Here is a 13605-nt window from a genome sequence, read left to right as displayed (position 1 = left end):
TTATAAAAGTCTGATAATTAAATATAAATAAATTTAATATTAACAAATTAGACTAAATGAAAAAAATAATTAAAAAAAAATATAAAAAAATAAAATTTCAGATTAACTCGTCAAATTAGGTTAACTGCCAAAATTAAAATTCATTAACAAACTAAATTAAATAAAAAAATTTTATTAAAAGAAAAAAACAAAGAAAAAAGCAAAAAAATAATTCATAAAAGCATAAAAAACCAAAACAAAAAACAAAAAGCAATATATATATATATATATTAATATAATAATTATTATAAATAATAATAATAATAATAATTATATATAAGTATTATTAAAAGGCGTAATGAAGTTGCAGTACTTTCCATATCTTTTAGAATATGTTATAATAATAATAATATAATATATATATATATGCAGCCCATCAAGGGAAAACCACCCAGAAAGGTAGTCCCAAACTCTCGGCGGACAGCAAGCGATCTTAGCAGTCTGATATCAACATTATAAAAATGAAGTTAATTAACAGCTTGTCATTGTGATTTCAACACTCAATCTAAGTAAACAGAGAAAAGCCAGCTTTCTTTGATAAATATTGAGTTCTAACAGCTCTAATTTCTTATAATTATATGGTGAAAAAAGACTTGTTGGGCCTTTTCCTATTAAAAAAATCAAAGTTTGAGCATTCAATTGCTAAACCTTGCTATTAATTATTATATATTTATTATAGTTATTTAATTTAGGCTTCCACGCCACTAGAATGATCACAACTTGCACTGTAATAGTCGTGCTTGTAGAATTAAAAAATTTCCAATTGATTTGACAAATTATTTTGGTGGTCTTGTTTGTTAAATGTCATTTTATTTTTTGTTATGGTAACTAAATTAAATTAAATATTTAAAAAATATAAATCTTATTTCCAAATATCATTTTTGGATCACTTAAACCCTTTTTTTAATGATTACCAAGTTTGTAAAGTGTTATTTAAAAAAAAATTTACAAGTAATTTTATCAATTGTCATTTATTTTTAAGTATCTTTCACTCAAAATCTTCAAATTTAACTCTTTAAACCTCTGTAAATAAATAAAGGGCTTCACTATCACAAGAAAGGAGGGGAAACAAAAAGTTTTACTCGCGTATTGAAACTCTGCAAAAAAAAAAAACCTGTCAAGCCCTGCACCTCAGTAGGGTTCACCTTCAATAGTTTGGGGATAAATCAAAGAAGTTATCAATTTTTGCTCAAAACTTCATATCACACTTTGCGAAAAGCATGTCAAGTCTTCACATTTTTCAGGATAAATTTGTAGTTGCAATGCCATATATAATGGCTGAATTTATTGTATTAATTTATATTCCTGTTAATTTAGGTTCCACGCCACCAAACGACCACGACTTGCATGGGAGTGGTGGTGCTACAATATCGTAGTTTTTCAGGGTGGGCTTCTTGGCTTGACATGTTTTCACAGGCACATCTTTTACGTCAGAGTTATGTTGTGCTTTCTTTTCATGAATCAAACACAAATTACACACATAAAATAAATTTAATAAAATTTTATATAATTACCATATTTTATTCGTAGAACATGAATCGTGATACTTGTACAAAGATCTTATTATATTTAATTTAATTTTCTTTATAAAAGTTTGTTGTTATCCATTTTTTAGTCCCCATATAGAAAAAAATACATTCACAGCAAACCACAAAAAAAAAAAAAAGCTGTAAGAAGAGGATGTCAAAATATCTAGAAAATGACCAAAAATTAGTTAAGAAGGTTCAAAAAATAAAGATTGAAATTTGATAGTAAATTTTTTTATAGATGAAAGCCTTGTTGATAAGAAAAATTGAATTTGATGAATAAAAATCTAAAATCAAATATTTATGGATTCAATTGAAAGTTTAATTGAATTTGTGAAGGGTTTGATTGCAATAAAAATTGATTATGAAGTCAATTTAAGCTTTAATTAGAAGAAATTAAAGTACAAGGATCAAATTATAATTCTTAAGAGTTCATTTGGTCATATTGAGGGATTAATTGTATAAATATCAAAGTTCAATGGCTAGTTAAGGACTTGATTAAAGAAATCTGAAACCATTGACCAATCTAGAAAAAAGTACGTAAATAGAGGAATTGAAATTGTTCAAATCAAGAGTTAAATTGAAGAAATTAAAAGTTTATTAACACATTATATCACTATTTTTTTAAATGAAACGACGTATTTTATTTAAAACGATGTTGTTTCATATACTATTAAAAAAAAAGAGCCTAAAATGGTGGCGTTTTGAATGACAATATGTCTTCTTCTTCCTTAATGCATAAAGGGAGGGGCAGAAGGTTTTCTTTCCTTTTTTTACAGCGTCCATTTGGCTCTCTCCCTCTCTCTTTTTAAAAAATCAAAACCCCGACACAACCCACACCCCCTCATGACATACCACTATGATGAAAAAGCTAGGAGAACCATGCCTTACAAGCGACTTTGGGGCGGTTGCACAGAGGCTGCCTAAGCTACCCTACCCTTGCACCATGACTGGACAGGGATAGTAACTCTCTTTCCCCCTTATAAATACTAGGGGACAGGAAAAAAAAAACAAGTGAAATTATAGAGAGAAACAAAAGGGGAAAAAAAAGAACAAGAGAGAAAAAGAAATAGGGAATTTGAGAAAAAAAACAAGAAGAGATAGAGAGGAATGAACTTATAAAAAAGGGACAGAAACAAGACAAGAGGAAGAAAACAAAAATAAAGAAGAGTTACATTAGAAGTAAAACAAGGGACAAATATACAGAAAAAGAAGAACTGTTGACCAGCACAACAACTTCTTATTGCACAACCACCTTGTTAGGAAGAAGAATCGTTCCTCGCCGCAAACCATAGCCAGCCACCACAACACCGCCACCGCCAAAAAACAAAAAGGAGAAGAAAAAAAAAATAGAGGGAAGGAGAACAAATAATAGAAGAAAGGTAGAAGGAAAATACAAAGAAAGAGGAAGAATAACCAGCAATGTCCTCTACAAACCACTACCAGTCCTTTTCTTCGCCCACCATCAACAACAACACAACCACTACAGGTCAACTTCCATCTTTTTTTTTTTCCTCTTCAACTTCTCTCCATGCAACATCCACTGTTCATGTTTCTGAGCGGAATCTGCCCTTACCTTGCATTATTTGTTATATAACAAACCAAATATCGACCCATTTCACTTCACTCGCCTCCTATAATTACTGTCGATTGCTCAAAGCTATATATTTTGCTTTCTATTTGCTGACTAATTATTATACTGAAAGCAACTATCAAGGAGTTTGACACCTTAGATTCCCCATGCACCTTCTTTCATTTCTCATTTTTTCATAAACATGCTAATATATATATTGAAATGATAAGTCTTTCTCTTATGTTATTAATACAAAAGCTAAATAGCATGGAGAATTCACTATTAACCTACATCTATTAACCTACATCTATTGCACTGTAGATTACAATAGTAATTCATAGTGCATTTCTTTTTTTCTTTTTTTCAATTTATTTTTTTTTTCTAACTTTTTTTAATTTTTTCACATTTTTTTATTTCTTTAGATTTTTGTTTATTTTTTTAATATTGATGTAATAAAAAATTAAAATTTGTAATTTATTTCTTTTTATTTTTTCTTTTTACAAAGTTAAAATGGCTTATCTATTTGCTAAGGTAACCCAAGTTGTTCCACTTTATAAGTTTGGTGAGATTTTTTTCTTTTTAATTGAACTTGATTTTGTTATAATTTATTTCATATAATTAAAAACAATAGTTTTAGGAAAAAAACCATTATACATAAAGTTAAAACATGTGGAGAAAGTATTGTAGCTTTCCTCACGTGTTACTGTGAATTACTACAATGCTTTCTTCTTCTTCTTTTTTCCCCTCAAGATTATCTTTGTCAATTTTACTTTTTTAATATTAAGCTGGTTAAAAAATTAGCTTTGTAAATTTTTTCCTTTAAAATATTATAGATTGTTACGGTATTTTCCCATATAATTTTTCTATTTTATAATACATAAAACTAAAACATATAAGAAAAGTACTGTAGGTTTCCTCATATGCTACCGTGGATTCCTACAATACTTCCCTCCCCCTTTTTTTCCTTAAAGTACTTCCCCTTTTTTTCTTTCTTTTTTTTGTCTTTTTTCAAAAATTATCTTTGTCAATTTTATTTTTTTAATATTGAGTTAATCAAGAATTTAATTTTTTAATTTTTTTCCTTTAAAATAATGCAAAGAAAATAAAATTGATAAAAAAAAATTTAGCTAAGGTGTTTTTCTGCACGATTTTTCTATTTTATTTTTTTAATATTGAGTTAATCAAGAATTTAATTTTTTAATTTTTTTCCTTTAAAACATTGTCAATTGTTCTAGTGTTTTTCCACATGATTTTTTTTTATTTTTTTCAAAATTTTCTTTGTCTTTATTGCTCTAGTGTTTTTCCACATGATTTTTTTTTTTTTCAAAATTTTCTTTGTCTTTATTTTTTAATATTGAGCTGGTTAGTAATTACAATTACAATATGTGAGGAAAACACCACAGCTTTCTTCGCAAATTATTGTGGATTGCTGCAGTGTTTTTGCTCACATGGTTTTTTTTTGTTTGTTTATGTTTTTTTCTAAAATTATTTTTGTCAATTTTATTTTTTAAATATTGGTCTGGTTAAGAATTACAATTACAAATAAATACAAGTAAGGCTAAATCATATGGAAAAAATATTATAGCTTTCCTTACAAAATATTATGGATTGCTACAATTTTTCCTCACATGATTTTTTTTTCTTATGATTTTTTTAAATTATCTTTGTGATTTTTTTTTAATATTGAACTAGTTGAGAATTAGAATTACAAGTAATTACAAAAAAGGCTATATCATGTGGGGAAGCATCGTAACTTTCATCACAAAACACTATGAATTTCTACAGTATTTTAAGCATGTTATTTTTTTCCTTTTTTTAAAAAAAAATTGTCTCTGTTGATTTTATTTTTTTAATATTGATTTTATTGCGAATTTAGCTTTGTGATTTATTTTTTTTAAACACTGTGAATTACTGGAGTGTTTTTTCACATGATTTTATTATAATTTTTTTCAAAATTATCTTTGTCAATTTTATTTTTTTGAATATTGAGTTAGTTTAAGAATTATAATTAAAATAAAGCTAAATTATTTGGAAAAAAAAAAACGTTGTAGTTTTCCTCACAAAACACTATGGATTGCTACAGTATTTCTCTAAATTGTTTTTTAATGATTTTTTCTAAAATTATCTTTGTTAATTTTATTAGGAAAAACATTATAGTTTTTTCTTATAAAATATCATCAATAGCTACAACGCTTTTCTTTATGAGTTTTTTTCCTTTCCAAAATTATATTTATCAATTTATTTATTTTTATATTAAGTTAGTAGAGAATTTAACTTTGTATTTTTTTTATTAACAGAAAAGTTAAATCATGGGAGGAAAACATTATATATTTCCTTATAAAATATTATGGAATGCTACAAATCATTTTGTTCAGTCTCTAAATTTTGATCACCAACACAACTTCTTTTTTTTTTTCTGTTATGAAATATTGGCTCAATCATATATTTAGTTTCTATTACTTAGCTAGTAATAATTTATAATTATAATACTATTAAATATATTTATTTTATAAACTCGTAATAGCATCCTATCTCATTCATTGTATAATCATGAATCTAATAAAAACAAAAAATATTACAACAATTTTAATTTTCAACAGCCACTCCAAGCAATTCAAACCAATAAGATTTTAGGAAATTATAGATAGGAGAGTACATAAATTCGATAACAACCATACATAATGGCCTTTATATGGCATTTGGCCTTTGCGGTATATTATTAATAGCTACTTAAAGGAAGTAAAAAGTAGACAGCTACATAACAAGAGTAATTTCATCGTACGAACACCGGATTAAACCCGTTCCATGTTCACGGCATCTATAGCAAATCTCCTCATGCCGATGGGCGATGACCCCGTCAGTTCAGCCACTTTCTCGGTGGACCTCACCACTACCGACACTGGAAACTCATTAGAACCAATGCACTTTCTAGCAATCCCAGACTCATTCGCTTTTACAATATCGTCAGTAAAATATCGTATATTCCAGTCGGACGAACCACCCTCAGCCACTGCTGCCTCGGCTGCCTCCTTCCATTTCATTGCATTCTGCTTCATTTCCACTGCCTTAGGTCCCACTGTGGCCTCCAACAAGCATTTCTCTATCTCATCACGAGTAATCAGTCTGTTCTCTGCTTCTCCGCGGCACATTCTCACACCAACCTTAAAGACACCGACCAAATATTTTGCATTAGTTACTTGATCACCCCATTGAGGGAAAGCCACCACTGGCATTCCTGATGTGAGTGCTTCCATAGAAGAGTTCCACCCACAATGTGTTACAAAGCACGCAACTGATGGGTGAGCTAAAACCTTCTCTTGAGGACTCCATTGCACCACTTTTGTCCTGTCTCCTGCTTTCTCCAAGAACCCATCTGGCAGAACAAGGAGGTCATGTCCTGCATCTTTGTGGGCTGGTTTGAGCTTCATTACTAACAAGAAGGAGATACCCGAATTCAATAACCCATAAGCGATTTCGTTCCATTGCTCCTGCTTCAATTGCACGACACTACCGAAAGACACATAAACAACTGATGAGGGTGGCTTTGTGTCAAGCCATTCGATGCAATCATCTGCCTTCATCAAGTCTCCATGGACCGTTGTCTTTGGTGCCTTGGGATTTCTGAATAGTGGCCCAACGGCCTTGATGGGGAAGATTTCGGACATGTGCTTGATAAGATCTGGTTCAAGCTCTTCGAATGTTTCCATCAGGATGCAAAATGGCTTGTCAAGATTTTTGTACTGACCTAAAATAGTCCTCCTCAATAAAGGACAACGAGTTGTAGGATATAAGAAACTAGGCACTTCATCATGTTTTAGGAGAGGCATGCATGGTAATTGGACATCTATCTCTTACATGGCCTTGGGCTGGGAAAGAAACAAGGAAGAGATGGCCAAGAGACTTGGAAACCATTTTTCTTTTGACAGGCAAAGAGACAGAAGAGATTGAGGAGAGGACTTGATGAGTTTGGGAATGAGTGCGGAGCACGCAATGAAAGCATGCAGATATATATAGCATTCGTAAGGAGCTGCATTCAAAGTTTTTAGTAGTAGATAGATCTATGGAGACTGTTAGTTGGCTGACGGCCAACTGTATTCAATTTTTCAATTATAACTCTTTCCTTGGCTTCTTTGAACAAAAGATGAAATTAATCAAATTTGATTACGCTAATTAATTAACTGTAGCTTTCAATGATTTTACATATTAGAGCAAAATATATATTGTGATTATAGAAGCGAGAAACACATCTATTTGCAATTTTGTATGTCGATTATTATTCTCTTTTTCCGATCATGGAAATGATCAGTTGTTAAGACATGTTTGAAGATCTTTGGAAAACTCTCAGAAACCCAATACATCGGGTAAACCGTAAACCAACAACTTATACCGATTGAATGATGAAGATCAGTCACTAGCGCAAGTGCATTTCATTCCTTGATTTCTGGTTGTCTATGAAAGATTTTTTTGACTTCTTGGGCTAATTACCTGCACTCCTTACCGATTACACGTTAATTACCCTCTACTCTTATTCTTCTTTAATAAGATTAGAAACGCATTATAGCAGACAAAAAACCAACTTAACCGTATAAATATAAAAAAAAAAAACAAATTGCAGAGAATTAAGCAGATGAAAACTGACTTGAGCCAAAAAAAATGATTGTATATGTATAATAATATTAATAATAAATTGTGAGTCAATGAATTTGACTTTCCATTTACAGATACGGTGCGCTGATCTTGAACAGAAAAAAAGTATATCGTCATTTTTGATTGACCCTACAATAATTATATCTAGTTTGACAGAAGTTTGAAAAACGTTGGATGACGATGCTTTAATAATGGTTCGGGAGAATTAATAAATGGCTTCCTGGATTCCACACTAGCATATGCTTTTCAGCACGTCATATATCCAACTGTTTGTTTGCGTGGATGTTTGAAGCAACCACAACAAAATAATTATTTGGTAAAATAAAAAATATAATTTATTCCTTATAAAACTTAATATATTTTATATTTAAAATACAGTAAAAAACAAAACAGTTTATATTTATGTTCATGTAAACAGTGAATTTTTTAACTAAACACTATTTATTTTCTTCTTCTTCTACACAACATTATTTATTTTTTAAGTGAACACTTAGAGTGAATTTTAATTCACTTGTATATTTTACATGAATAATATTTTTTTAAAAAATAATACAATAAATGATAAATTTACTTGCATTGTTCATGTTCACATAAATTTTTTAAAAATTAAGTTATAGTAAATTAAATTTATTTACACTGTTATATAAATAATTGTTTTGAAAAATATTATAAAGTGAATTAAATTCACTCACACTGTAATCTCAATTTTATTCTTAATAATATTTTATTTAATTTTATTGTATGCTCAAAAAATCATGAAATCTATAGTTCTTGTCAAATGAATTTTGTATGTAATAAAATTATAGATAGTTTAATGAAATAAAAAAATATTTTATATAAAGTAAATTTATTTCATGATATAATTGGAGTAGTTAAATCTATAATATTTGAATTTAAAACTATTAATATTAATATATTTTTTTAGTTATTTTATAACCTTAATTTAAAAAATATTCTTAACCGAACACATTAAATTATTTTTTATTTAACCTTAATTTTAATCATAATTTTAACCAAATATATATAAATATTAAACAACCTCAACTAAAAGTACTTTTTATAAAATAATTTTTTTTTCAAATTACAACCACAAAAATTACCATAATACCAAAAACACTAAAAATGATATTTAGTTCCTCAAATATTGACATATTAAGTAACATATTTCTTTCTTAAAAATATATTGAAATAGTAGTATATTAAATTAATTTTGATTAATTATGAAAAAAATCATTATTTGAGACAGAACAACATAAGAACCTTATAAAAATTATATAAAAATAAATCAAGAAGATCAATACAATAAATAAAATATTGAAAGCAACAAAAAAAGAAAACACAAAATCTGAAAAGATAAAAGATAAAAAAGCAACTCAAGAAAATAAACCAGTGAATACAAGTCACCTAAAACAATGTTTGGTTCCCATAAACAAAATTGATCACATTCCCAAGGCAGAAATATGATCGTCATTTTAAACGCCCCCATAAAAGTTTCACCATGTGATAAAGGTCTTGAAGAAATTCGAGTTAAATTTCTTCCCTCTTGACCACTTCAAAAAGAAATCTCCATTGCCATTAATCATAAATAATGATTGTTATTGAGATGGGCTACGCTAGCTGAATAGCTTCCCTTTCTTCTGGGGGCAAGCCAAATGAATTCATTGAAACAAGGGGCGAAAAGGCACTAAAGCGGAAAGAAAACATCCTGATGAGAGAAGCCGAAGCTCTCACTCAATTACAAGCCTACAAAAGCAGACAAAAGAATCCATTTCAGAGCCAAAAAAATATCTGCTTCCAGTGTCAAATCTATAAGTTAGTCAATCCCTTGAAGCAGAGGTCGAGACCAGTTAAATGGTGTCACTTCAACAGCTACCAGTTATTCCAGCTGTTTTGACCATTAGTTCTAGGTCTGCTTCACATTGCAGAAGACGTAAATTGTATGCAATTGTTCCTCTGATCTCGTAAATAATACATCTCCTTTGTGCAGTACATTAACTTCGACAATATATATATAAAACAATTCCCTTGCAAACGAAATTGGATGGTGTGTGTGTGTGTGTGTGTATTTCTTTAGTTAGTAGAGTTTATTTAATTTTAATTAACATATAACCTCCACGAAATTTTTTTGGGTTTGATGGGTGGATAAGAAAACGTACCCATCACCACTCTTTTTTCCTTTTTTATTTTTTATCAAGAACGACGGGGCTACGGCCTAAAACATAAAATTGCAATTTACAAGCAACAAAAGAGCAAGGTAACATGTATCCCATGAATATCTTGAACGATCGAGTTCGAAAACATCCCATGATAGTCTTGTAATTATGGTAATGAATCTGTGGGCATGCAAATGAACAGATAGAGTAATGGCAGAGCAATTCAATTTAATTGGGGAACATTATATAAAGTCCCGAATTTGAAGGACTGGGAGTACTAAGAAAAACACTATTGTCTCTTTACAATCAACGTATTTTTTTTGAAGATGATTTGCTAGTATTGAGGTTGTGATTGTAGGAGAGTGCCAATCAAATCAATGGAGGATGATGGATGATGAATATCAACAATGGTTGATCATTTAAAAAAAATTGAAAGTGTTATTTTGATATGAAAAATCACGAGGTTAGAAGCTGAGTTTTTATCAATTCAGATCAAGTTATTTATGAAAAAAATGATGGTATTTAATAAGTAATTGATAACATCTTATTAATTATTTTTTAAATCTATATTGAAAAAAAAATACAGATAAAAAAAAAAGACAAAATGAAACTCATAATTTACTCAAAATCAACACAAGCAAGAAAACATGTATCCCCTGAATATCTTCAACGATCGGTTTTGAAAACATCCCATGATAGTCTTGTAACTATGGTAATGAATCTGTGGGCATGCAAATGAACAGATAGAGTGACGGTAGAGCAATTCAATTTAATTGGTGAACATTGTTTAAAGTCCCGAATTTGAAGGACTGGGAGCACTAAGAAAAACACTAGTATTTTGTCGAAGATGATTTGCTAGTATTGAATTTGTGAGTGTAGGAGACTGTCATTAATCAAATCAATGGAGGGTGATGGATGATGAATATCAATAATGGTTGATCATTTAAAAAAAAAGTAAAATAGTGTTGTTTTGATTAAAAAAAAAAAAGAGGTTAAAAGCTGAGTTTTTATTTGATTTATTCAAAACCAAACTAGATTTTTTATCAGTTCAGATTAAATTATTTATGAAAAATTCATGGTATTCAATAAGTAATAGGTGACATCATATTAATTACTTTTCAGATCTATATTAAAAAATAAAATGAAATTAACTCATAATTTACTTGAAATCAACACAAGCAAGGTAACGTATATCCCATGAATATCTTCAACGATCGAGTTTGAAAACATCCCATGATAGTCTTCTAGCTATGGTAATGAATCTGCGGGCATCCAACTGAACAGATAGAGTAATGGTAGAGCAATTCAATTTCATTGGTGAACATTGTTTAAAGTCCCAAATTAGAAGGACTGGGAGAAAAGAAAAACACTATATCTCTTTACAATCAACCTATTTTGTTGAAGATGATTTACTAGTATTGAGTTTGTGATTGTAGGAGAGTGCCAATCAAATCAATGGAGGGTGATGGATGATGAATATCAACAATGGTTGATCATTTAAAAAAAAAAATTAAAATAGTGTTATTTTAATTAAAAAGAATCAAGAAGTTAGAGCCTAGTTTTTATTTGATTTACTCAAAATCAATCTAGATTTTTTATCAATTCAAATCAAGTTAGCCTAGTTTTTATTTGATTTACTCAAAATCAATCTAGATTTTTTATCAATTCAAATCAAGTTATTTATAACAAATTTGTGGTATTTAATAAGTAACTGATGACATCTTATTAATTATGTTTTATATTTATATTAAAAAATACAAATAAAAATAAACAAAATGAAACTCATAACTTACTAAAAGTGATAAAAATATATTCTTCTAAAATTTCTCTCTCATTCTTATATTTATTTTAAAAAATTAATAAAATATTACTAATTAATTTATAAATACTTGGAATTTCTTGATTATTTCCTTTTCTATTTTTTTAATAAAAATCTATTTAAATTTTATATTAACTTATTTTTTAGCATGTCTGAGAGTGTTGTTACGGTTGATTTTTAAAGTGTTTCTTATTTTAAAATATATCAAAATAATATATTTTTTATTTTTTAAAAAATTAATTTTTTAGATCAATGTATTAAAATAATTCAAAATATATCATAAATAAATAAAAATTAAAAATTAATTGTTTTAAAAATACAAATTCACCAAGTTTCCAAAAGGTCAGTGACATGTTTTTATAATTAGTCACAAATCCATTCTGAAAAATGTTGTCCTTCATGTCTTTGAAAGTTTGGTAAATGTTGCTATCATTCTTTACTTTTCAAACGCATCATTCACTCTCATAAAAAAAACTAAAAAAAAAAAGTTTTTCCAAAGATTTTTTTTATATTAAAACATTAAAATTATAAAAAATTAAAAATATTACAAATATATTTAAAAATTAAAAATATCTTTAAAATATAATAAAAGATAAAAATAAAAGTTATTTCCATCACACCCAAAATGACTGAAACAACCTCGGATTGGATGTCCATAACCAAAGAATGCCCGCAACTGGTATATTTTTCGTCTGATTTCGTAAATGATACTTCTCCTTTGTGCGGTACATTAACCTTTACAATATATATATATATATAAAATCGAAACCAAATTCATAAAAAGAAAAAAGAAAAAAAAGAGAGGATGATTTGCTAGCGAGTATTGAGGCTGTGACTGTAGGAGAGTGCCAATCAAATCAATGGAGGGTGATGGGTGATGGATTGGAAATATCATTGTATAATGGTTGATCATTTAAAAATAATAATTAAAATAATGTTATTTTAATAAATAAAAAAATTCAGAGGTTTTATGCTCTAATTTTTTATTCGATTTACTTAAAATCATTCAAAAAACTTTTATCAGATCAAGTTATTCATGAAAAATTCATGGTTTTTTATTCGATTTACTTAAAATCATTCAAAGATCAAGTTATTCATGAAAAATTCATGGTATTTAATAAGTAATGGATAACATTCTATTAATCATTTACTATTAATTACTTTTCAAATATATATTGCAGAAAAATAAAAAAATAAAAAAGCTCATAAATTATTAAAAATAATAAAAATAACAGACACAAAAAAAAAACTCATAAATTATTAAAAATAATAAAAATATATTTATCTAAAATTTATCTCTCGTATTTGTATCTATTTAAAAAAATAAAAAAACTAATAAAATAGCATTAATTAATTAATAAACACCTAGAAATTCTAGATTATTCACTTTTTTATATTTTTTTAACAAGAATTGATTTAAATTCTAGATCAGCCTATTCTTAAATTAACATGTTTTTATAATTAGTCTTGAAACACATTCTGGAAACTACACTGTTCTTTGGTTAGTTTGTTTAGACGAAAATAGTTTTTTTGGAAAGTAAATTTAAAAAAAATAAATTATTTTTTAATATTTGGTAGTGTAATAAAAAATATATTAGAAAATATTTTTCAATATTTAGTTATATCATAAAAAATAAGTTAAAAAATAACTTATTAATGTTTTATTTTTCTCAAGTTTATTAAAATAATAAAGACGAAATCTTACAAATTAAAAAGTTAAATGAGAATGAAATTAAAAAAAATATAATTCATAAATTATCTCAAATAAAATAAATAATAATCAAAATAATAAAAACCAAATCTAAAAAATTAAAAAAAATAAAAGATGAAGAAATTAAAATAATAATA

General features: G+C 27.6%; 1 protein-coding gene across 1 annotated transcript in view; it reads right to left on the bottom strand.

The window, feature by feature from the left end:
- Nucleotides 1-5711: 5711 nt before the first annotated feature.
- LOC105111331 (cinnamate beta-D-glucosyltransferase-like) overlaps nucleotides 5712-13605 on the bottom strand; it is an 11296-nt gene continuing 3402 nt past the window's right edge. The window contains exon 2 of the mRNA XM_011006652.1: nucleotides 5712-6986. Coding sequence (XP_011004954.1) covers nucleotides 5931-6986 — 1056 coding nt within the window. The 3' untranslated portion in view covers nucleotides 5712-5930. The remainder of the gene's footprint in view (nucleotides 6987-13605) is intronic.

This window comes from Populus euphratica, unplaced genomic scaffold, assembly GCF_000495115.2.
Source record: "Populus euphratica unplaced genomic scaffold, PopEup_1.0 scaffold3.1, whole genome shotgun sequence".
Lineage (NCBI taxonomy): Eukaryota > Viridiplantae > Streptophyta > Magnoliopsida > Malpighiales > Salicaceae > Populus > Populus euphratica.
The sequence above is the reverse complement of the archived record's forward strand: the minus strand, read 5'-3'. Positions and strand labels throughout refer to the sequence as shown.